The following is a 26,632-nucleotide window of genomic DNA, read 5'->3' as shown; positions in this document are numbered from 1 at the left end:
CTTTAAAACTCTCTACCAAACTAAGGTAAATTCACAATTTTCAAAAATAAATTCTGATGAGTGGGTTTTCCTTATAGTTGCTGAAATTATATGTAGGTTAGACATGAATGATGGATAAGTGCATACTACCTGTGAATTCTACAAAATATGTGATTAAATTAAATAAGTGACTTTGAAGAGTAACTTTTTTTTAGCTACTAAAGAGGAAATACGAATAAAAGAAAGTGTGAACCCATATCAGATTTGGGGTATGCTACACAATTCGCTAGAATGACCGTGAGGATGATCGTGCACACACACATGGGGTCGGGATTTTTTAATTCACACAGATCCACTCATCCCATGTGAGGGCACGGTCATTCCCGTGGTCACTCCCACGGGTTGAGTGGCTTAACTCATTAAATTTAGCTACATATATATACATATCATAATGATGTGCATTACAATTTGATAGACCTTTCAAGGAAATTAACATAGAAAACAGGAATAAAAAACTACTGAGTTAAAACAATCTTATTACAGGCTAAATCAGTGCCAAACTGGCAAATTCTTCAGATTTTTTGATGCTGAAAAGTCATCTTTTGGTGAAAAAGAGTGAACTTGTTGATGCCGTTGAACAAATTGCGTTGGCAACCTGAAACGATGACCTTTGCCTAAAACAATCCAGTGATATACTTGGGGATGAAATCGAGACCCCACAAAGAACCCCTACAAAATCCCCAAGAAATCATATAATAGTTCCTTTTTCTATAGTTAATTTCATGCACTAAATGTTTGGTATGATGTGCTCGACTCTGAATTAAGCTCCTTGCATAGGAGAAATGTATGGGGCTTTTTTCAGATGTACATGTGGCAATACTGCATTGGTTATTTGTCCTGTATTTTTTGTCCAACAGTCGATTAAATCTTGACAACCGACAATCTATCAATAAAATTGTCGACGAGCCCTATACCACTATACGTGTAGTGGGATTGCTCGATTCCGTCAGACAACACATGATAGACAAGCTTTTAGATAGTCATCAAACAAGCCAGCAATGTACGTACTAACACATTAAGAAGTTGATAGTAAACCGCTAATTTTGAGCATGTTTGTATAATTTTTTGAAAGAATTTTGTCTAGTTAGAAGAACTTTAGAGAGCAAGCTGAACTAACATAGCTTTCTTAGGAAACTCTTCTACAAGAATCAAAATAGCCATGCCAAACACGTCCTATATATATAAGAAACTACTGAACACTATCCAAAAAGAAAATGAAGACCTAAATATTTTTGTGCATTATTATCGTGACCTAATTGTACACAAAAACTTGAGAAAAAATGGATCGATGCGTTAAATTAGCTAATGTACATTATTAATAAAAACATATGTTACTTGTCGTTAGGTTTCCAGAGGATGAATCACGGCCAGCATTGTCATGCTGAGACTTTGCTGATAAGTTTTTGGTTTGATAGCTGGGATTTTCGCCTCCGGCGGTTATGGTCAGCAAGCCTTTTCCGGCAGCTTCTCTTCCCATTATCGAACTCCGACAGCATATGGAATCTGCTTGTGGCAATTCAATTCAATTAATGAAAAAGAATCAAAATCTCACAGAGAATTTAACACATGAATCTACGACTTTTGATGTTAAATTTAATAAAAACCTGCTGCATTGTTGGCAGAATCGCTGAGTCAACCCGGCGGTGATGACCGTGGAGGCCTTGGAGTGGAACTCACACACCTTGTGGCGGCGGTGGTAGTGCTTGGCGTGGGCGAGGTTAGCACTGCATCCTTCAGCTTGGCACCTAGGGGAGTTCACCAGACCAGGATCGATTTCCCTGAACGGGCGGTAGAGCCGGTTCACAGAATCACCCTCAGACGAAGCAAAATAAGTCCTCCCACCCAAATTCAGCCCAAGTCTACTAGCACTAGAATTAAAATCGACCCTACCAACCACCGGTTCACTCTTTGGCATCAACGTGAACCCGGTCGGAGTATCCGGTTCAAGGCCGAGCATTGAAGCCTCCGCTGGGTAGGATGAAGCTGACGCGCTGCCATAAACGCGTGGGTCATAGAGATTCGTCAGCTGGGTGTTACTATTTAGGGTTTCCGTATGATGAAATGGGTGCTGGTGCTGAGAAGTGGCAGTGGTGATGAAATGGGGATTTGGGTTAAAAAAAGTAGCCGTTTCAGCGGCGGTTAGGGTAGCTGAGTAAGGGTAAAAAATCTGACGGTTCTGGTTCGATTCTTGAACAGTTCCTTCACTGGAAAGCATTATTGTTGATAGCGGGTTCGCCCATTCATATTCCAACATTGCTTAAAAATCCCTTTTCACTGTGTTGCCTTTTAGAACAAAGAGAACACCAAAATCTGCACATGGAGCAGAAATATTTAATAGATATATACAAGCACAATATCCGAAAATCAAGAATCTCTCGGTGTGAAGAGCTGCAAAGTGGCTTTAGAGTAGACTCTGTGAGAATTTTGAATGGAATTGAGGGACATGTCGGGATTGAAATGTTTCTTAATTGAGCATGTGCAAGAAACTCAGAGAGAGATAGAGAGATGTTGCATACATTTAGAGAGAGAGAGGGAGAGAGTAACCTTGGGCACAGTTCGAAACTCAGATATACACGGTGTGGTAATAAAAACCCTACGGCAGAACTTAGAACTGTTTGCTCAGGGATAAGCTGTACACGTCCGTTTGATGTAAATTATAAGTTGATAAAAATTTTGAGTCAAAAATTACAATTAATTATAATCACATATTTTGCTCATGTTGATATAGATTAAATCACATTAAAATTTCAAATTAAAATTAACAATTAATTTTAATCACACATTTTATGAGATTCATAATTTCAATCATATATTCCATTAACTTTAATTAAAATCTATTAAATACATATTTTATGGAACTCCAATTCAAAATTGCAGTGGGGCCACGTCAATGAAGTTAATTTTGGGGGCGTTTATTTCTCATTTTTTGAAAGAATGAAAATGAAAAATATAGCTGTTATCAACTCCACACAAGAGATAGAAATTCAAATTTGGTGATTTGATGTAATGAATTTCGGTCATATTTTTCATTTTAATGGGGTAAGAATGTGAACCAAACAGGGGCTTCGTGTCAAAATTTTTGTCCCCTCTATTTTTGCTAGCATCATGTGAAGTGTCCCCTACCAAGAGGTTTATTTGATTAATAATTCGGCTTTAATTTGTTTGAGAATTTCTATTTACTAATTTTAATTTTTTTAGGTTCACACATTAAAAGACAAGTGTCAATAACGAGTTAGGGTAGTTGATTATTGAAGATTGAATTATATAAAATCAATATGTTCTTCTTTAGCTAGAAATTAAATGATATAGTTCGATACGATATTGAAATAAGCAAAAGTCACGAGTTTGAGTTTCACTACTATATATAAAATCGTGCAAATTTCATTTTTTGAAACAAATAAATAAATACGGCTTATACACGAAGGACACACTGAAAAATAAATTTGGATAAATGGATATATTTTCTTTCTAGCATGTTCCTCTTTTAGCCGGGAAGGCATTAACATATGGAAAAAAAAAGAGGGCTAATAAAAAAGAAAGGAGGTGAATAAAATAATTTGCTCTTTATTCATTTATTTTCTTTCCTCCTTATCTAAATTTAATTGCTCCAATTGTATCTGAATTCTTTTACTGTCTTAAGTGAAGTTTCACTATAAGGATCCGTTTGATTGCAAAGATGGAATTGAATTGAATTGAAAACGAATTTCAGGGAATTGAATTGCCTAGAAATTATTTTCCTGAAAATTGTAAATTAATTGTGCTTGATTGGTATAATTTTTCATGTGAAAAATGTTGAAATAAAAGTGTCTTTTGGGGTTCGTTTAGCTTTGTTTTGCATGAAAATTGTCAATTAAAGGATAGATTTTACTGGTACTATAGGTGAAATTTGTTTCCATTGCAAAAAAAAAAAATCATGAAATTCGAAAAAATCATCTATCTTTTGGTGTTCGTTTAGTTTTGTTTTACATGAAAATTATCAATTAAAAAGAAATATTTTTTTAGAATAATTCTTAAAATTTGTTTCCATTGCCAACAAAAAAAAAACAAAAAAAAAAAAAAAAATGCTACAATGGCTGGAATTCGAATTCTTACCAATGTGGTGAGAATTCGAATTCCATGAAAACATGGAAAATTGCTAGTTCTCCAGAAAAACAAGAAAACAAATTCCTTGAAAAAAAAAAATCTTATCAAACACTCTAAAAGATGGAAAATGGAATTGATTTTCCATTTTCCACAGAAAACTTGGTACAATCAAACAGGGTCTAATTGTTAGTGAAGAAAACAGCTATGCATGGTGATAATCTTCTTATTTTATGATCAATTCTCGCGTTAGTTAGGGATTTTCTCAAAATTCAGAATTCAAGATTTATCATAACCCATTTAAAAGTTACATTAATTAAAAAGTAATTTAGCCTACATAGGATAGGGCGTAAAAAATTAATATAATTTAGAATGAAGTTTAATTTTTATTTTTTTTGGTAAATCAAGATTGAAAATATACTATGATTAATTTATTTGTATCTCTTGGTAAATCAAGATTCAAAATATAACGTAATTATTAAATTAACATAAGTGTTTTGTTTATTCTCATGCATCTAAATTGAACATGCTATAATTAACTTGAGTTATTTTTGCTAATATAAATCGAGTAGACAGTTTATGACACAATATAAACCCTTGTTTGATCTCCATTATTTTAAAAATAAATTTCTCTCAATCTTTTTTTAATTACACATTTTTCAATAAAATAATATTATACGTAAATTCAAAAATTTTCCTTATTTTTCCACCACACATTCTCCATCGATTCTAGTATTCCAAAATACCTTATCAAGAAAAAATGCGGCTCAAACATGCCCTAAGAAGAGGACTTCTTGGCAATATAACAAAGAGCTATTATTATTATTATTTATTTTTACTTTACAAAAAGAATGTCGCATCTCTATTGCAAAATTATGTACAATGCACTTGTTATATACTTAGTATATTAAAAGGTGAATATTAAACTTCCAACATGTTTTACTAAATTTAAATTTTACTCGAATTACGTCGAAGCAACTTTTCAAAATCTTGTGTGTAATACCCAAGATGACACCTAATAAACAATTGATACTTGCTTCAATACCATAGACTTAATATAGGGCAAATTTCATCACTCCAATTTGGTTAAATCGAGTAACTGTACTTTAATTTGATTTAATTAGATAAGTACGTCTAATTCTGTTTCATTACCTAAACTAGCAAAAATCGATGACATAGCAGTCACTAAATGAAGTCCAAAATCAGTTACTTAAATGAAGTTGTGCTTATTTAATGTCAACGACTAATGGTTACGTGTTATAACCATTATTTATTAACTGTCACGTCGTTGAATATCATAAGTGAAATTGGATGTTAAAGTTATCTCAATTGAGATCAAATTAAAGTGTAATTATCCGATTGAAATTAAATGAAAGTATGATTATCCCCATTAAAATCATATTACAACATGGTTAATATAATATAACGAAATTGAAGCATAGTTATCAGAATGAAATAGTATGAAAGTGCAATTTTGAGCATATTGAACTTACTCGATAATGTTAAGTGAGTTGAGCCGCTTAGCCTACCAAGTGAGCTGCCCATACTTGCTTTGGAATGAGCCAAGCACATGCCAGATTGTCATGTCCAAGACTCGACCTAGGTGGGGCGAGCTGAGCCAAATCACACTTTCTTTTGTTTCCCATGAGTCGATGAATTGCTCCCACCAAGAAAATAAAAATATAATCTACTCGTCTTATAACTCGACTTTGAGGTGAGCTGAGTTGAGCTGGTGAGCTGCTCGCTTAACATTCCAAATTTACCCCATGGTATAGATTAATAAGTTTTTATCATATTTTCCATTTTGAACTTTCAAATTTTACACATCGAGTGTATTAGTCATGTTTTGGTTAATTTATATTACATATTATATATCTTTAATATTTAGCCCCTATTTTGCGTAGAGTGAAATCTACTAAAAATTGTAAGTCAATAATTTATTATAATTATACATTTTATAGAGCTCACAACTTTTCAATCATATACTTTTATCAATTTTTGTCAAAATCTACTAAACTATTATTTTAAACTGTATCAAATAGGAGCTCAATAATAGCGTAAAAGTGGATCGTAATTTGTGAGCTTAGAAAAAATCAAGTGTTTGGCTGTGTCGAGCCTTAGGCACCTATTCTCACCTTTGATGGGGTCATCCCAGACTTGCGATGTAGCGTCGTGCATACCCTCATTAGTGGCGGAGTACAGAATTTTCGGTTAGCTTGCACTAGTTGCTAGTGCTACGATAATTGGTGGCTTAGCGGCATTTGGTAGAGTTGCAATTGAAGAAAACAATAAAACTACTTGTTTTGTTCATGAACTCCGTTGATAAAATAGAAGGGAATTAAAAACATTTCATTCTAAATAACTGTCAAGTGTGTTTATAGAGGCCGGGGACTGAAAACTTTGACTTTAAAGGTTAGGAACGAATCTATTGAAGGTGCTAAAGCTTAGGGGCTAATTGCACAAATTTTTTCAAAGATAAAAAATCAAAATATTAATATAAAAGCATTTTCAAGAGCGTCTTCAAACGTGCACAAATTTTTCAAAGATAAAAAACAAAATATTAGCATAAAAAGGTTTTCAAATGCAAGATACTTTTTATCTTAAAGAGCTAAACTATGAAATTAATATCCAATAACTTTTTATTTTAACTTTTTAAGAATAATGATAATGAATGCATTTAATAAAATTGCAAGTTTCACGACTTCATTACTTAAATTACTCATATTTTATTGAATATTTTAGATTTTGACTTTTAAAAATATGTATATTAATTGAAAATGAGAAAAATAAATAAACGATGATTAAAAAATGTAAAAATAAAGAGCATAAGATATATAATTTGATGAATTCTCTTTAAAATATTATAAATTGCTAAAAATGGAACCCAAACATCTAGAAAACTAAAATTAATCTTTTCCTGCTAAAAAATGGCAACTTTATTTTAATGAAAAGTAAAGTTTTTATTTCTATAATCTTTTTATTTATTTTTATTTTTTTCAAAAAAAAAAAATAGAGAACTTTAGTGGACCAGTCTCCCACAGCCACAATCACAGCCACCGCCCCTTATGCTCTGCAGTTGAACCCCACCTTTATTTATTTATTTCAGATATATTTCACACTCTCTTACATTTCACGCTTCTAGCAATCATTAGCATTTTCCTTTTTTCTTAATTGTAATTAAAAAATTACTTACTTTTCAATTAGTAAGTTAAAAATTATCCAACAAAATGAGCAACTTATTTTTCAATTTGAATAACAAAAATAATTATTTAAAAATTTATTGATTAAGTAAATTTCAAATTCATTGTCTAACTTTAGGTCCACTTGACTCGAATGCGTCAGAGGTCAAGCCGTATAATGGAACAATAATTTTCAATTGGGTAAAAAGGAATAATGGTGAATCACATGGCGTGTGGCCCAATTGTTACTTTAATTAGACAATTGGGTGTTGTGAGGTAACATACACATTTATTATTATCACCGACCGGCCGACCACCAACAAACCGACGTTATTCAATTTACATTTGAACATCGTTAGACTTGTGTTGTGGTATGGAAAAAATTCATTCACAACCCTTTAGAAATTTAATGTTTTTAATATTAATATTCATTCATGTTAAAGTTCTACGTGTCCACAATTCCACTGATGAGTTATGAGGATCGATTAATCGTTGTAAGAGAGTTACATGTTTGGCTAAATTTTATATTATTTTTCATAAATTAGTTGCAATTGTTTTGTCATGTCGCGTATTAATTAGTAGAACGTCATTTTTACATGAACAGGTTACAATTGTTTCATCACATTTAGATGAGTACAGAGTTATTATTACATGTGAACTTGTTATAAATACCTTGTTACATGTACATTACCATTTACATAAGAATTACATAATGTTCATATGACACTTTATCATTTGTCAGTTTAAAACATAGTAAATTTTTCATCCAATCTTGTTTCCTCTACATCATTTTCGATAGCCGCTTATGTACTATTTTTATGTAAAAGTAGCAAAATACTTATTGGAATTGTTCTATCACATTTGAATGACTATTGATTTTAGTATAAACTATAAACTATCGTTATTGCTCTCAATTGTAATTTGAGAGGCTGGGTCGACTCAATATTAAGTCTTTGTTTGAGCCTTTTTTTTAAATGAAAGAATGCGTTTTAAAATAGTGATTGATAGAGACTACGTGATTAAAAATTAATGAAAAACTTTGGGTTTACGTATAATATTATTTTATTGAAAAATGGGTGATTGAAAATGAATTTTTAGAAAAATATGGCTCAAACAAGGGCTAAGTAAATCAACGATATCTTCTGATGCCCCTAATTTAGGAAAGGCTCTTGATAATTATAAAATCTTCATTTTTAAATTCTTTTTGGAAAAAAATTGAAAATGAAAATGAATAGTTATTGAAAAAAAATTTGGAAAAAAAATTGAAAATTGAAAATTGAAAATGAAAATTCTTCCACTTATTCTATTTTTGACTTTTCCCTTTTTATTTGTATAATCCTTTAAGTATCAACGTACACATTATTTTTACAATTGCAATCATCTCAAGAACAAGGTTGATTTCCTATGAAAAGAGGATTATAATTTCATTTCTCTAAGCCTAATTGTATTGAGTTGTTCCAAATTAGAACAGGTGCTACATTGTTCTTAATTCATGGTAAGCCGTTGAGTACAATTTGACCTTTTTTGTTTTTTTTGTTAAGAGCAATTTGAATTTTGAAACCATTCTAAAATACGATTGATTATATAATGTAGATTATTTAATTTAATTTTTAGAACTAAAAGTGTTAACAGAAAAGATCGAGAGCAAAAAGAATAATACAATTTGAATTCTTTATTTCATAAAATAGATTATTCTTTTCAAAATCATATATAGCATGGATTTATCTACTTGTACAGAAGCAGAGCAGCCAAAATTTCACCATGGCAGGCTCAGGTTGATCTGCTTTCTTTTTCTTACATTTTTTTTTTTTTTTTTTTTTTTTTTTTTTTTTTTTTTTTTTTTTTTGGCCACTATCGAATAAAAAACTGTCAAGTGTATTCTGGCAAAATTCTGATAGTATTTTTCTGTACACATAGCATATTTGATATAACAATAAGAAGATTGTTTCGTGGAAGACTTTTAAAGAAACGTTCACTTTACTTTAGATTGTTCCAAGTAGAAAATGTAGGAAAAGTGATAGAACATGTGAAAATGTTGTACAAATAATATTCCATTTATATATTTGTGTAGAGAATTTTCAAGACCGAATATCACACGTGATCAAATCCTTACCGTCCATTCTAAGGAAGTGCATCTTTATAAGGACAAGGGGGCGTCATTTATAAACCATTTGAGTTGAATGAGATTTAAGTGTGCTTGTAATATTCTTTGTTAAAAAGGTGCATTATTTATTGTCGATAGTATAATTAATAATATTATTTTCAACGATAATCAGTAGCACTAATATTATCGATGAAGATTTGACCTACGACCCAAGCCTACGAACACAACGAAACAGAAAAAAATGAAAACGCACATTCGCACTATCTATAAATATCAACCCCATCATATTGTACAACATTAAAATGTGATAATTGTAGATTTTATTAACAAAACTATTCACTGCACAATTGCAGAAATTTTGATGTATTATCACACAACATCAATAGATAGTGACGAAATGATGAAATCTACTACATAGTCAGCTTAACGTCTAGGCAAATATGACGGTAGTCTAATGTACATATTTTACGAAAAGACACAAAATTTTATAAAATTTATTTCCAAATGTTTTTCTGGAAAATTGGCCTAAATGGTAAAACTAGGATAACCACATTATCTCATTCCACCCACTCCATCTCATAAGAAATTTGATAACTTACAAACCCGATTGACATAATCCAGAAATGAAATCGAATCTTGTCATATGAATATCACTGGAATCATAATATTCTATATTTGCTTAAAAAGAATAGTAATTGTTAAAAAAATCAAAAGACAAATAGGCACATCAGGGGATTGGAACTATTTTCAAGCTTGACAAGTTTGGGATGTAGTGATCAATTTCTTTAGAGACTAGTTCAGACCAAGAGGCAAAGGAGAACACTCTTGCTTCTTTACTGCACATGCTTCTTCTCCCTCTTTGATCTGCATGTCAGAGTCCGCAATGCCATTATCTTGTCCGGCATCACTAGAAACAACGTCTTGTTTGCGTTCGGAAACACTGTGAAGTGATCGGCCGAGTTTAAACTCCACAACCACGAACATCGTCATCAGTATCACTACCACCATCAATGAAAAATGACACGTCTCCAAATTTATGTTTTGATATTTAATTTGCGTCTGCAATTTGTACCTGCACCCCTCATCCTTGTTAAAGTCTTTAAATGTCATACCTATGTGCATTTCCTTTGTTTGTGGCATCCAAGTTGAAAAACCAACAAAAATTATTACAGGAAGTCAAGTGTTTGGGAACACAATAGCAATTTTCGAAGATTTCCCTTCATCCTAAAATTGAATAAGAAAAAGAAGGTGGGGGGGGGGGGGAAGGCCCNNNAAAAAAAAAAAAAAAAAAAAGGGGGGGGGGGGGGGGGGGGAATGCCCCCAATCAGAGAAAAATTTGACTATGAAAAAGTATAAGAATAACTTACTGGAAGTTATTCTAGGACTATTATTGTACAGATTTAAATGTTTGGACTAAAAGCAAAAGATGTACATATATTTGGGATAATCTGCACCAATTTCCCTAGTTTTACTATCAAAATGTTCGAGTCAATCCTTCTGTAAAAATTAATAAAAGTTTTCTGTAACTGTAATTTACTTACATAAATTATGTGACAAAATAGTGGAATACATAACAAATATTATCGATGACAAAGTATAGGTAGAAAATGAATTTAATCACATTGTTTATAGTGCTGTTGAAATTCCATTTTTAAAATACAATTATAAAAAAACATTCATTTGAATTGATTGGCAATGGACATTTAAAAAATATGTTAAATAAAATATGGAAGGAAAATAATAAATTTCTATTGAAAAATGCAAAATAAAGAACATTATGAGCGTGCATACAATTTTTTTTTAAAATTAAAAAATATTTATTATACATATAAATAAAGAATCTATGTTCCAATCCCTACTTTACGAAAGTAAAATTAAGCTATTGTTTGATGGGAATTAAAATTAAATTTTTAATTAATTTTAATAAAAATGAATGAAATATGTGGTTGAAAAGCTTTGGGTCTCATAAAATATGTGATTAAAATTAATTATTAACTTTGACTTAGATTAACATCCGAATTTTAATCTTCACCGAATAAAGCTAAATCTTAATCGCAACAAATTATATGTAAATTAATGAGACATGTTTACGTTCAAAATCGCGGGTGCAAAAGACAAGGGTGCGGATGAATTGTGAGGATGATTCAGCCATGAGAAATGAAGGTTTATTTGGTGAATAAAGCTGTTCGAACAGAGCCACGTCGGCCATGTTTGAACACATCGCCCCCTATGGGCAGGGGCTCTTATCAGTAAGGTGGAGCAACATCAACCACTCGGACGAACATGGCTGACATGCCCCTATCTGTTTAGCACGCTTGTTGATAAAAATTGACATTAACGTTGCTTTAAATTATACAAAATGTCTTTTTAGTCCGACATTTTTGCACAAATATTTGTAATGCCAATTGTACATCATACTTGTACATCATGCTTGACATTATCATTGTTGACAAGATTTGATTGGTGAAAAAAATATATAGTTTTTTAAAATAGTAATTGACACAAAACGTTCATACCTTTCATGTCTATTGTGGAAAACATCCCTATCTTTCATTTTTTGGCATTTTTGCCCGACTAATTAGCACAAAATGTCCATACCTTTGGAGGTTTTTGTGGATAACGTCCCTACCTTTCGTTTTTTGGCGGAGAATGACCCTACCTTTACCATTTTTGCTCAGAACGTCCTTCTATCAATTCCCCGTTAAAATATTCCGTTAAATCAAATAAAATGGATCTTTTCTTTTTAAAATGCAGGGGTAACATTGTCTATCCAACATTTTCTTCACTGTGTAATCTCTCCTGCCTCTTTCTTCTTCAAATGTTCAAGAAAAAGTAAAGTAACATGAAAAAAAACTTGTACAATATTATTTCATTCAATAAATTAGGGAAAATGACGTGAGAATGACTGCATTTCTGGTAGAAAAAAATTCATGATGCTGTAATACTGATTGTTCAAAACATTTTGGAATGCTCTATGAAAAGAATGAATATGTGGTTAATAAAAATGAGATGTTCATCCTCATTTTGTGCTTACGAAGGGTGTAAATAAGAGGTAAAGTGAGAAGATCAATCAAAGTATGATTTTGTAAATGGACAATACATGTGATGGAGTGGAGAAGATGATGAAATATGAACGTGTTTTCTCCCCCATTTTAGCATAAAATTGAATTGGTGATAACAATCCCTCCCTTGATATTGTATTTGCGAAAAACATCCCTACCCTTACAATGTCCTTGCACAAAACATCTCTACCTTTACATTCTATTTTTGCAAAACATCCCTACATTTGTTAAAAATTGTGCAAACCGTCCCTACGTATTTTGAGCTAAACACCCTGTCTAAACTGCAGCCAAATACAATTCTGTTTATCCCTGCAATTGAATGTCCATAACACCTAGTTTGAACACAGCAAAACCAATACTCAACATCCAAGTTCAATAACAAAATGCAGTAAAATCAACAACCAAGCTCAATAACCAAACTAAGTAAAATGAGTACTTGACAATAATTAAAGAGTGCTCATTTCTGGATATCCGATTTGGAGAAGAGAAAATGTCACATAATCAGAAAGTGCCTATCTCTGTCCAGCTGTTCAAAATTATACACCTCTTATTTACACCCTTCGTGAGCACAAAATGAGGATGGACATCTCATTTTTATTAACAACATATTCATTCTCTTCATATAGTATTCCAAAATATTTTGAACAACCAGTATTACAGCAGTCATGAATATTTTCTACCAGAAATGCAGTTATTCTCACGTCATTTCCCTAATTTATTGAATGAAATAATATTGTACAAGTTTTTTTTTTCATGTTACTTTACTTTTTCTTGAACATTTGAAGAAGAAAGAGGTGGGAGAGATTACATAGCGAAGAAAATGTTGGATGGACGATCTTACCTCTGCATTTTAAAAAGAAAAGATCCATTTTATTTTATTTAATGGAACATTTTAACGAGAAATTGACAGAATGACGTTCTGTGCAAAAAATGGTAAAGGTAGGGACGTTCTCTGCAAAAAAATGAAAAGTATGGACGTTATCCACAAAAACCTCCAAAGGTAGGGATGCTTTGTGCTAATTAGCCTTTTTGCCCCTATTTCCACATTTCTTGGCGCTGAAGGTCATTTTCACCAATTTTGGACAATTTTACCCTCCATTGAAATTAAAAAAAAAAAAAAAAGAAAGAAAGGAAACAACCAATAACTAATTGCAACCACAACCCCCAATTTTTAAAAAATTTCAAATCAGTCACAAATATTTACAAAATTTTCAACATAGTGTTTGGCTTGAATTTGAATGTTTCCTTGACTCATAAATGAGGAATTTACTACAGGCCAAAACTTTTTGTAGCATTTTGCTTAATCTGTACCATTATGGATGCTATATATTAGTATCATTTCTTGAACAAGATTAGGCATTGCTGTTAATTTTGTTACTTTTCTGAAGGTTTTGTTTGTAAAATGTAAATCATCGTGCTTCCAAAAGAAGCTCTCTAGCAGCTCAGCCTGGAATTTGGCAAAGCGAGCCAGAAAGGAAAGTGCAGCTATAAAGCGAGCTATGCAATCGCTGGGCTGTAAGGTATACTTTTTAGAAGATGGTGAATGCGTTGGAATTGGAAACAACATATCTGGCTTCGGGACAAGGAAAGTTCTGTATATTTGCAGCAAGAAAATAAATCAGATCTGTCTGTCTCTGGTTTTGTCTTGGACAATGATGTTCCAATCAATCCGATTACTTATGTTTGTGAATCTTTTATGCCCATTACGTACCAGAGATGGAGGGTGCAGATGGCCAAATGCTGAATGTGTTAAATTTGGAAGTGAGTTTTGAAAGCAAAATTTGATGCTTGTTCATTGTTTTGGACGAACAGCCATTTCAACACCAAATTGGGGAAGACCCATATGCTCACTAGATGTGCCATGATGAGTAGTGTCATGTGGTGGAGGTCGGCGATCATGGGTCCCACCATCGTCAACGAAAAATGGCTTTGTCAGTCGCGAGTTCTCAAACTTGGAAAGTGGTTGTAGATCTCGATTTTTTAGGTTGTTTACTATAATTGGAACATGTATGGATGCGTCTTGTTGAGCTTGAGCAGCTTGTGGGTTGTATGGAACATGGGCATTCATGGATTTTGTCAAATTTGCAATAATACCGTGCGTAAGAGGTAGTTTTTGAGCAAAATTTGGTTGAATTTTGCTAGTATTTGGGGCTGGATTTTGCTTGGGGATGTTGGGGTTGATGAAGAGATGGTGGTGGTGTTAAAATCCGGTGGCCTTGGTGCCGGAAATTGGGTTCCATGGATGTTGGCACCTATGTTGAAAATTTTGTTTATATTTGTGACTGATTTGTAATTTTTTAAAAATTGGGGGCTGTGGTTGCAATTAGTTTTTTGTTGTTTCCTTTCTTTTCTTTTGTTTTATTTGAATGAAGGATAAAATTGTCCAAAATTGGTGAAAATGACCTTCAGTGCCAAGAAAGGTGGAAATAGGGGCAAAATGCCAAAAAATGAAAGGTATAGACCTTTTTCACAATAGACACGAAAGGTAGAGACGTTTTGTGCCAATTACCCTTTTTTAAAATGTCCAATAGTTCGTTGCTATGTGGCATAGTATAAAATTTGTTGTACACCATGATGTACACTAAACATGATTGTAGTTATAATCAGTTGGCTACAGTTTTGTTTTTATTTTTTTAATGAATTGTTTTACTAGCAATTTGATCTCATCGATAAGGACGATGCTACACTTACTGATTCATAGAATTTTTTTACAGGTAACAATTGGCAAAAATTCATTGGAAGTTGGAGGGAAAAAACAGATCCTATTACTAATCATAAAAGATGCTCTCAATGGGGGTCCACTTGGAAGCCCCATGTTTATACACGTGGCATTGGGTCAACAGAAACAAGAAGTCACAGGAGTCAACATCCGAGAGTGTTGCATTGAATGCTGAGGTCGTCTAGAAATAGCCAAAGTGGTTCTAGCCTTGTGCGTCTATCTTAGGTAGGTTTACTTCTTTCTGTCGAACTCTATAGCTTTCAAAGTCCTTGACGATCAGAAGAGGGTCTGATAAGCGTATCTCTGGAGTTGATTGATGTGATGTTCCTATTTAATAAGTGTTAGGGATGTCAGCTTAGAGTTGTAGGGTAGCTAACTTCTTATCAAATGTCTGTCAATGTAATTAATGTGAGGTAGGATTGATATGACGTCAAGGTCTAGTAGATCAGACCATGTGGGTCGGATCCAACGATGACCACTTCAACCTAATCGCTATAAAGAGCCAATTCTTGTATCATTTTAGGGAATGGATCTCTAAATAAAAAAGAGAATTTAATATATTTTTACATCGTCTTTGTCTTCTTCTCCCACAAATATACGCATCTATAGTAGATATATTGTAAAATACATACACGCGTACATTATTTTTCGAACGACACTTGTTGGCCATTTTTAGAGGTCAACAAATCCAATCAAGTGTTGCTAATTGTAAAAATTCAGTAAACTAAAAGCCTATACATATGGCCTTTTCCCATCGACAATTCTGTGTAGGTCCATCTTCATATGAAAATTGTATTTTGTATAATACTAGAAGGTCATCTGGTTTTTGATATAAAACAAATTGAATTTTCGATTGTTGGAGCCCAACGAAGCCTACATTTGGGAATAGTTTATAAATGATTTAGTAATTAAAATTTAGAAATGACTGGTGGATAAATATGTAATACTTGTTAATCTACTGAAATGTATGGTTGAAAATAAAATTTCATCATTTATTCATAAATAATTTATAAATTTGCCAAAAGGATATAAATTTTTTCACTTCAATATTCAAGAAATAGAGTAATACCATCATTCAAGCATTCGCATATCTTTTACCGTTTGAGATAATTATTCAAAATTTTTGGCAGAATTAACGTCCACCTTTAATGATATCATGCTAAACTTCATTTTATTATCTAAGTAAATCCATACACCTTGAAAAATATCATATTAATACTCTAAATGAGTAAAAAATTAAAGTAGTTAATAAAATTTATGGATCATTATGTTTGTTGGAGAGGGACCGGTCCAGTGAATTAAAATAATTGAATATGCGGACAAATTCACAAGTATGGGACAATTCGATTTTCAGATTTTGAGTTCCAAAATTCAAAACTCCAATATTAATTAATTAAATATTATTTTATTAATTAAATATATTAATGTCACAATTATACAATTAATGGTCACATGTGTGTACTTATATGCGACAATGTCATATATTATCAAATTAATTGGTTACAAATTATTTCGTTGGTCACAAATCAAAAATTTTATAGATTACAATTTATTTGTTGATCACAGATTTTCAAATTAATTAGCCACAAATTATTGAATCTTTATGTCATTATTAAATAGTTGGTCACATACTACTACTACCACCACCACCAACACTACCGCCATTGCCACCACATCACCACTAGATCTAATCCATTGCCAACAAAAACCACCACAACCATCACTATCAGATCTCCAGCCATCTCCACCACCAACAACAACCACCACAACCACAAACAACCTAACAACCAAGCAAATCACCAACGATCAAAACAATCAAAAAATTGCCAAAAAATCTACAGCAGCCCTCACAGCTTCACAATCTCTGACAGTGGGGGAGCACCTCTGTGAGGTGGTGCTCAATGTGATGCTACAGTAGTGAGAGTGAGAAGAGAAAACGTGTGTGGCAATGATTTTCAATAATGGTGCATCGTCGCTGTAAGTTGGTTCTTAGCGCGATGCTCTAGAGTAAAAGAGAGTGAGAAGAGAAAGTATGTGTGAGACAACAGTCTCTAATAGTAGGTGTGTTGTCGTCGTGTCTGTGACAAGGGTCCCCCAACAGTGGGTGTGTTGCCTTCATCGAATCAAGGGGGTGTTGATGGATGGAGAGGGTGAGACAATAAAAGATGGAGAGCAAGAATAGAATGAAATGATTTTTGGAGTTTGGAATTGAATTTGGTTTGAGACATTTAATATTTAACTATTATACTAACACCTGATATATGAACAAATAAACTGTATAATTGATTTATGAATTGTAATTTTTAAACACCGCAGGTATGTAATTTCCACTTGAATATGCGTAGAAGCCAGGGCTGGGGCCGGGGCATCCTTTCTTGTGGATTGTAGTACATAAATTGTCACCTAAATTAATAATCAACCAGCTTGGAAAATTCAAGTTATGCTCCCTAATTTTTATTTCAATTGAATTGACATTTTAATATTAAGCGTCAGTCTGCTCCAGTTTTTTCGTCCAAATAAAATAAAATAAATAAATAAAAAACGAAAATCAATTTTTTGACCCTTTTTTTTTATCAAATGGGACCCACATGTGAGAGAATTGGTCAAAAAAATCCAACTGCCAATTGTAATAAAAATCCTTTTTTTGCCCCAAAAATCGATACAAGACACAATCTAGTGCTTGTTTGGTAGAAATTTTGATAATTGATTTTTTTACCGTTAGAGATAAAATTGATTCTATCTGTGAGATAAGAATTCAAAAATGACGATTGAAATAGTAAAATAACAGTCAAAAAATTGATTTTAATTAATTTTTAAACTGTACCAAACAAGCTCCTAAGTTTAAATTATTTTGATCAATGAATTCTTAAATTTGTAATTTTTGTTGTGTTGTAAAAAGAAATGTTAGTAGCTCGACTTGTTGCAAAATTTCATGTTGTTCGTGAACCTTATTTATTTTTTTATCTTTTTGACATAGAATACTAGAATAGTCATCAAAATGCAATTTTTGTTAAAAAAAGCTGGTTGTACGGGAAAAAATTTACAAAAGCTTTACAAATGTGTCACAAGATGGTGAATTAAAATATTGCAAAAAATAATCCACCCATCCCGCCATATATGTATTCTGTAACGGTTCTGTACAAAAAATTTCTGCACATCAAGCTTGGCTGATTTTTGTTTCAATCTGATCACTCGTTCAAGCGAAAAATGCGTGATAGGGAAGATGTCCACGCTGATGCCTCCTAGGATTCCCTTTCCAAGTCATTCGTCAATGTCACAACAGTGCTATTATCTTATTATTGTTGCGTATTGTTTTATCCAACTGCAATAATAAGAACTTCCAAGCCACATATCAAAATTCTTGTTGAAAAATCACAATATCACTCTTAAGTCCATAAATTGGATCACTCAAATAATAAAGATCGATGTTATAAAAGATCTAGACTTCCATCACCAAACAAATTTCACTCAAGATTTTTAAAACCCGATTCAATAATCTTCATTTTGTATACGAGAAAGAAAATTACGTATTTGGGTCCATATTTAAAACTATGGCCCCAATTTTTTAAAATTCATTTTTATCAAACTAATTTTTAACTACATATTTTATGAAATCCACAGTGTTTTTCATTAATTTTTATCATAACCTACTCGAGGATAAATACTGTTGATTGAAAATGAGCATTCACAAGGAAAGCGAACAGGTGTCAGAGGTCCACAAGAATTCTGAATCCTTGCAGTTGAAAGAAACCTATTGCACATGTTTATAATTCACTTAATTTGGCTACAATTATTGAAAGAGTTGTTCAATAATTACCTATATTCAACATCAAATTAAATTAAGGACGTTAAGCCACATGCAAGTTCATGTATGCAAGTACAGTAACATCATGTTCATCGCACTCGACAAGACCGAATTTAACAAGATTAAACAAGACAGACATGTAATATGTCTAAAACGTCATATTCAAATTCAATCCTAACCAGTCCATTGATAAAATATACCCCAAAGCATGTTGGGTATGTAAGAAGATATCATTTACTTCAATTTGAGGGTAAGCCTTTCTCGTAAGGGATTATTTAGCATTTCTTTGTCCACCATTTCACCGCATTATTTTTTCAACAGTACTCATTTTCAATTACACATTCTTCATTAAAATATTATTACACATAAATAAAAAACTTTTATTTCTTTTTTAACTACACATTTCAACATCGGTCATTATTTCATAATACACTTTTTGAAATTAAAGAGGCACAAACGGGGCCTTAATGTAATGCCTACCAAGTTCTGTTAACAATTAGAGAGAGAGAGAGAGAGAGAGAGGGAAAAAAAAAATGCCGAAACATTCTCAGCAGGTTTGCAGAAATTAAGGTTATCATTTTTCAGAAGCAGGGTGCACTGCTTACCAAACTGACTGAATCTTGATTGTATTACAATCTAAAAGATCATGTTCACAACCTAAAAACTGCATCATAGATAGATGTTTAACCGATAACAAAAGTTTAACTGTTCAACTACAAAACATAAATATAGATTCACTAATGACAAAGTGCTGCGGAGAATATAATACAGCAAACCACAGTGACTCAAATCAGCCAAAATGGAGTCGATGGTGGATGTGTCTTTATACAATTGAAGTCTGGATGTTCATCAAGGTTCAACTCTCTTAAATTGTAATATTCTACCAAATAATAAGAAATCTGAAACAGTCTGCTTGAGAATAATTAAAAGAGTGAAAAACACACCTTGGAGCAAAAAATGGCATGCTAATCAGCTCCCAATGAGGTGAAGTCTTTTTGCACAATCTGTCAATCGAAAAAGTGTTCATCAATGTAGTTGGATTAACAGCATCAGCATAGAGATTACAACTGAACATTCTTTCTACCATAAAACAGGAATCGCATAATGATGCAGTCATCGTGTAAAGGGGGTTCTGCTGCTGGATTGGGTGTTAGTTACAAAGGACTGTTGGAGATCACAGCAACGTAAAGACTAAATGCATGTCTAATACACACGATTGGACATGAAATTATACTAAAACAAGTTTTTAACTGCTCTTTATTTCTTAATACAGTTCAATACCGTCCAATCCTCCTGCCAAACACAAAATAAAAGTTCTCATTTCCTAGACATGAGGCCAGAAGCCAAAAGCAACAGCCTCGTTAATGTCACCTGTCATTTGACCATAAAGCCCACATATATACGAGTAGAATAAGTAAACATGCTGTCAAGATTGAAAAATCAAATTTACGAAAACTCAAGAAAAAATAAGCATAAGACGGCATAAAAATGCAAATTTATCCATTCAAGAATATTCATAGTGCAGACTCCACTGGATACCGATCCAACCAATAATAATTATACCTGAGAAACATATTCTTTTATTCTATCACCAAGTGCTCCATCTAGAGCTCTCTCAGCAAGCTCATAATATAAAGTACTGCCTTCAGGGCCATTAACTTTTTCTTTCTGCAAATATCTATAACACAATACAAAGCCAAAGGTCAGGGTATAACATCAAATCAAATCTAGTGATCATTTTGATCAAGCAAAGCATGGACTGGAAATCTCAACATGGGCAACTCTAACCTTTGTTGGACAAGCCCTTCTAAAGCCAGTTTGACGTTTCCAAGGATTGGATGGCTTTCCTCATTTTCATACAATCCTAACCGCCTCAAATGATGCCAAAGACTTTCTGCACAAATTGTAGACCACGAGAGAACACAGAGATGCCAGGTAAGATTATAAAACTAAAAAAAACAGTTGAAAAGAAAAGAAAAAACTCCTCAAGTTTAAGCTAACTACGTAAGAATAAGAATTACAGGAAGAGGAAAAGTGAAAATGCTACCTTCTGCAATTTTTCCTCCGGCCACATGAATAATACTAATGACAACAAAAGTAAAACCAGTTACTTGTGATTTATTTGCATCCTCAACATATTTTCTGTAGGCATCAGCAGGGAGTTGACTTATTATTATATATGATTTTGCATCAGCAACGGCTGTCCATCAAGAAAACAAATTGAAACCATTGATATGGGCAATTATAAAGCTGCTCATGCCAATTTATCTAGACAACACATCACAGTCGCATATATTTTCCCTGGATTAAATAGTGGCATTAAAGAAGGTGACATGTCATGAACAATGCACAGCATACAACCGGATAAATGAAACAACCCAACAACTGGAAGTATGTAATTGCTTAAGCATTTTTATGCCTCATGTATACCTCAAGATGAACCTCTGCCCACTTTTCCCATCTTCAGCAAATTGAAAGGAATGTCAAAAAGTATTAGAATTATTTAGCTCCATTTTGTACTGACACGAGAGAATAGGAAAAAAAAATAATGCAAAGCGGGAAAATTTCAACTTTCCTCCCATTTCTTCAAATAACATCAATAATATATGAGACTTTCGAATTCTCTACCATTAAGCTCCCGTTTGTTTCGGATTTTTCAAGCCAAAAAATCAATTTTTGATCGTTACCTGACATACTATCATTTTTTACCTCTTCACTCATAAATGGGATCCACTTTTCTCTCTAGCGGTCAAAAAATTGATTCTCATAATCAACACCAAACAAGCTCTAAGCTAAAAAAAATTGCAAAGCTCAGGGAAATTTTCAATTTTTTCTCCCATTTCTTCAAATAACATCAACAATGCGTGAGAACTTTGGAAATACTCTACAATCAAGTGAGGGTTTCACAAACCTTCTAATTTTCTTTCTTCTGCCCTTCTCTAAACCTGATTCAAGATCCGTGCAACCTTAAAATGGTGAACTACTTAGACATCCATATGTACGAAAAAGTCAAAAACTTCCAACCAACTTCCCATAACAACTGAGCAAAATAATTCAAAGTTTCTACAGTTCATATTTTGAAAATCAACATAAAACGTCAAAATAAAAAAAAATAAAAAATCATCTTCTCCTCATTTCCCTGCTCTATTCCTGTTCTCCTCACTATTTCGAAGATTCAAACAAATCTTAATCAAATGACAGGAAAACCGTAAATTCAAATGCATTTGGATAGCAAAATTGTGTTACATTCCAGAACCACTTCGTAAAATGCTTACATTGTTGAGATTGGAATGCACGGCTATGGTGAGATGAAGTGGAGAACCGGGACCGTTGGAGTTCCCTCATTTCGTACCCAAAAATCGAGGAGAGTTTAGTCTTCGCTTCATTGATCACAAAAGCTGGCAGATTTCTCTGTCTATAATTTTTACCAGTAATCAACTGAGTCAATTCCTCCCTTTTAATTGGGCACCCTGAATTTTGCTCCGTCTTGAATAGTATGTAGCGGATGACTTCCCCAACTAGTTTGTCCTTTTCCTGCACCACGAATATAAACACAGATACACACACAAATTCGCGTGTAACGAAATTCTTGTACAAGAATAAGAAATACAACTAACCTGTTCTGAAATGTCGAATTGAGAGAAGTCTTCAGGAGTGCTGGACATTCTGTAGAATGAAGACAACTCAGAACCCTAATTTCCCCCCAATTGTTTTGAGAAGGAAGGGTGTTATTGATATTATACACTTTAAATTTTAACTATTTTGGCTATAAGAGGGTGTTTGGGAGATATTTTTATGTAAAAATGTAATTTTGAATAGTAAATTGATGGGAAATGTATGGTTAAAAAATAATGAAAAGTTTTTTATTTACGTGTAATATTATTTTAATAAAAAATGTGTGGTTGAAAAGAATAGAGAGAAAAATGTATTTTGAAAAAAAAGGTACCGAATAGGGTCTAAATGGTATTGTTTTTTGAATATTAAATATTTAACTCTTGTTTGAACCACATTATTGGAATGAAAATACATTTTTGAACAGTATATTGATGGAAAATGTGTGGTTAAAAGATAAGGAAATGTTTTGAATTTGCGTGTAATATTATTTTATTAAAAAATGTGTGGTTGAAATGATATCAAATCACTATTAAAGGATGTATTTTTTTCAAATAATGTGGCTCAAACAAGGCCTAAAGATAAATTATATATAATATTTCATTTAACAAAATAATTATTTATATATTTAAAAAAATATCATAACCTTTACTTGTGCAATACCTTATTGTAGGATTGAACATGGTTCTAAGAGGACCAAACCAAATCATGAATGATTTTTTTGATAATGCAACCAAAGGTTTTTCTTCCCCTCCCCCCTTCAAATATGAAACCAAATTGAAATTGAACCATTTGGATCTGGTTCGGTTCTAAATACATTATCGGTTGAGATAAAAATAGAAAAATGTTTGAGGAAAAATTGAAAAAGAAACGAAGGTTGAGGCTTCAATTTTAGAAATTCATGGGCGATGGTGATTGGCGCGACGATAGACAACATGTGACAATTGGTATCAATGTGAGAGTCGGTGTATAAATTGAAAAGGAGAGAAAATGGAAGACAAATTATAGTCGGAGTTTCCAAAATGAAATAGGGTTCCTATTCTCCATAATAAGAAATGAGAAATTGAAGATAACATGACATTTTTGTTCTGATTTTCAATTGAATTTTGAATTTTGTGGCTGTGAATTGTGATTCACTAATTTGTAACATATACACGCGCGTGTATGTGAAAAAGCAATAAAATTTAAAAATTGAGTTTGGTTCTTGATTTTAGAAATATAATTGAACTAGAACCAAAATCAAATGGTTCTTAGTTTTAAGAACCCAAATCATTAAATTTTTTTTTTGGGTAAAATCAAACCGAACCGATCAGTTTGGTTTGGTTCTAATTTCGTTTGATTTGGTTTGGTAATTTTGTTCACCTTACCTTGTTGTGCATACCTTGAACTAGTGCAATACAAAAGGTTGAACGCAAAGGGCAAAAAGTAATTGTGAACAAAATCGATTATAGTTGCACAAGTATGATGATAATGTTGTCTCTTCTTGACAATAGCAAGCTCCACTAGTGTTGCCACTGCTTCTGAAGCACTATTTTGCTGTGAAAATCAATTTATGATCAAGAAGACATTTTACTACAACTTCACATGCAACTATATTCTACGCCACGTCGTAGATATATTTACTTTCGCAAGGAGAGTAACCTATCGCCCAAGAGATTACAAAACGTGATAAATAATGATCACTTGAAAGCAATTAATTTGTTAAGTTGTACGTGGTGTTGCTAAATTGAAGAATTTATGAGTTTTTTAACTCCCTCTCCCTATACATAGAGAACGATTTACTAAGTCCCTATTTTACAGCCATTAAATGAAAAAAAATCATGTTTTGAATAATGATTTTTAATAGAATGTGATAAAAATGATGAAAAAATAGTTCATTTACGTGTAAAATATTTTATTCGTTTATTTGTGGTTGAAAATGTGTGATGTAGGATGAATTGAAAAACAGCAAGAATGAGAAAAAAGGGATCACGTAAAGGGGAAAAAGGAAGAAGAAGGAGAGTAAGAGGGAAGGCAGGAGGAAGGTGCAACAATACAAATAATCTTCATTAATCCAAAACTGAATTTTCAATCCAAGATACAACCATATAAATGATAAAATAATAAACTTGGGTTTGGGCCAAACCCATATACAAGCCCAATAAAACTTAGACCTAAAATAAATAGAAGATAAAAATGGCCTGATAAGGATGATATCCTCATCAACTCTCCCGGGGTAGGAGAAAAACTCGACCCCGTCGAGTAGATAAATCACAAAATGTCGCCATCAATCTCCTAACCACAAACTAAGCGGTTGAACAAACTTCTTTCAACGTCTGTAGACATGTAAGGGTAGTGATCTGGTAAGGAAAGATCTTGTTAACTCCTATAATGATCCAACAAATCGGGGTCCAGCTATTGAAGTGTCTCCTTGGAGATCCAAGTACACTCAAAATCAGGATGGCCTTCCCAATGAATAAGGAAATGTTGAATGTCTTCATCCTTGGTTAATATGGTCTGTGCATCTAGAATAGATTCAATTTTATCTTTACGTGGTGCAACATGTGGAATCGGGGCAAGGATAACATGTTCAGGATGAGGGTCCATAGATGGAGGTATGAAAGGATCATCGGCTGGGTGGAATTGGCCTTTGTAAGCAACTAAGTCCTCAACATTAAAGTTAAGGTGGTAGCAAAAATGTGATGGTAAGTTAATGACATATGGATTTGGACCAACACGCTTAAATTTTTTTAAAAGGACCAGCACTACGAGCTTGTAATTTAGAGCCTGTTTGGGAGTGATTCTGATAATTGATTTTTTGATCATTAGGAGAAAATTGGGATCCACATGTGAGAGAAGAAGTCAAATATGACGGTTAGGATAGTAAAATAACAGTTAAAAAATCAATTTTTTGGAAAGGAAAAATCACTTCCAAACAGGCTGTTAGATGCAGGCCCAGATGGACGCCGTTCCGATCTAATTTAAATCATAACATAATCCCCAACATTAAATTCAACATGACGTTTGTGCAAATAAGCTCTAAGTTAATATAATGCATTACTTGCTTCAAGCTGTTTATTGATCTCAATATGCAAGTTATGTTGATGTTGTGCAAAAGACTCAGTTGACACAAACACACTAGGATGCAGAGATATGAGAATAAGGTCTAACAACTTCCTAGGTTTAAAAGCATGAACAACCTCAAAAGGACTTAGACCTATAAACCAATTCACTGAACTGTTATATGCAAGTTGGGCAGTAGAAAGAATTAAGTCACAATTCCTAAGATTTTCCTAGACTAGACACCTTAATAGATCACCAAGACTGCGGTTAACAACTTCAGTTTGACCATTCGTTTGTGGGTGGTATGCAGTAGAGAATTTCAGTTTAGTGCCAACCATACTCCATAGGGTTCGCCAAAAATGACTAGTGAAACGAACATCCCTATTCGAGACAATGGTCTTAGGGAGGCCATACAACTTGATAATCTCATGAAAGTATAACTTAGCAACCTTAAATGCATCGAAAGTTTTGCTATAGGGAATAAAGTGTGCCATTTTCAAGAAGCGGTCTACTTCAACGAAAATGGAATCGTGTTTCTTTGGAGTACGTGGAAACCCTAGCACGAAATCCATACTAACATCTTGCCAATGACAACTAGGGACGGGAAGAGGCGTGTAGAGACCCGTGTTCTGCCTTTTTTGCTTAGATCACTGACAGGTGTTACATGTGCCAACTATCTTGACCACGTCTGTCTTTAAACTGGGCTAATAGAATTGACATTCAATCTCCTCTATGGTCTTATCTTGCCCAAAATGTCCGGCCAACCCGCTAGCATGTCTTTCCCACACTATAAAGTCTGGCACTAAAGTCCTCGGGATGCTTAACTTATTAGATTTAAAAAGATAGCCCTTTTCCAAACGAAAACCATTAGTAGTGTCCAACTTCCCATTTTGCAAAGCAAGGAAAATATCTCTGAAATTGGGACATGACTCGTACTCTTCCTTAATTCTTTCAAACCCTATGACCTTAACACTCATGATGGATAACAAG

General features: G+C 33.0%; 1 protein-coding gene and 1 pseudogene across 3 annotated transcripts; both read right to left on the bottom strand.

Moving 5' to 3' along the window:
- Nucleotides 1-395: 395 nt before the first annotated feature.
- Nucleotides 396-2,616, bottom strand: LOC111375358 (annotated as a pseudogene).
- Nucleotides 2,617-18,229: 15,613 nt separating this feature from the next.
- On the bottom strand, nt 18,230-22,706 carry LOC111375357 (melanoma-associated antigen 8). 3 transcript variants are annotated; one of them, XM_022998158.1, is made up of 7 exons: nt 22,606-22,706; nt 22,264-22,522; nt 21,036-21,188; nt 20,777-20,882; nt 20,552-20,666; nt 19,933-19,992; nt 18,230-18,505 (listed from the first exon to the last, which is right to left on the bottom strand). In XM_022998158.1, the coding sequence occupies exons 1-6, from the start codon at nt 22,651-22,653 to the stop codon at nt 19,954-19,956; spliced, it is 720 nt and encodes a 239-aa protein (XP_022853926.1). In that variant the 5' UTR covers nt 22,654-22,706; the 3' UTR covers nt 18,230-18,505; nt 19,933-19,953. The 3 variants fall into 3 exon arrangements, with proteins under 3 accessions (XP_022853926.1, XP_022853924.1, XP_022853923.1); XM_022998156.1 differs by lacking the exon at nt 18,230-18,505 and adding an exon at nt 19,544-19,826; XM_022998155.1 differs by lacking the exon at nt 18,230-18,505 and having other exon boundaries at nt 19,544-19,992.
- Nucleotides 22,707-26,632: the final 3,926 nt, after the last annotated feature.

Source organism: Olea europaea, unplaced genomic scaffold (assembly GCF_002742605.1).
Source record: "Olea europaea var. sylvestris unplaced genomic scaffold, O_europaea_v1 scaffold1361, whole genome shotgun sequence".
Taxonomy (NCBI): domain Eukaryota; kingdom Viridiplantae; phylum Streptophyta; class Magnoliopsida; order Lamiales; family Oleaceae; genus Olea; species Olea europaea.
The sequence above is the reverse complement of the archived record's forward strand: the minus strand, read 5'-3'. Positions and strand labels throughout refer to the sequence as shown.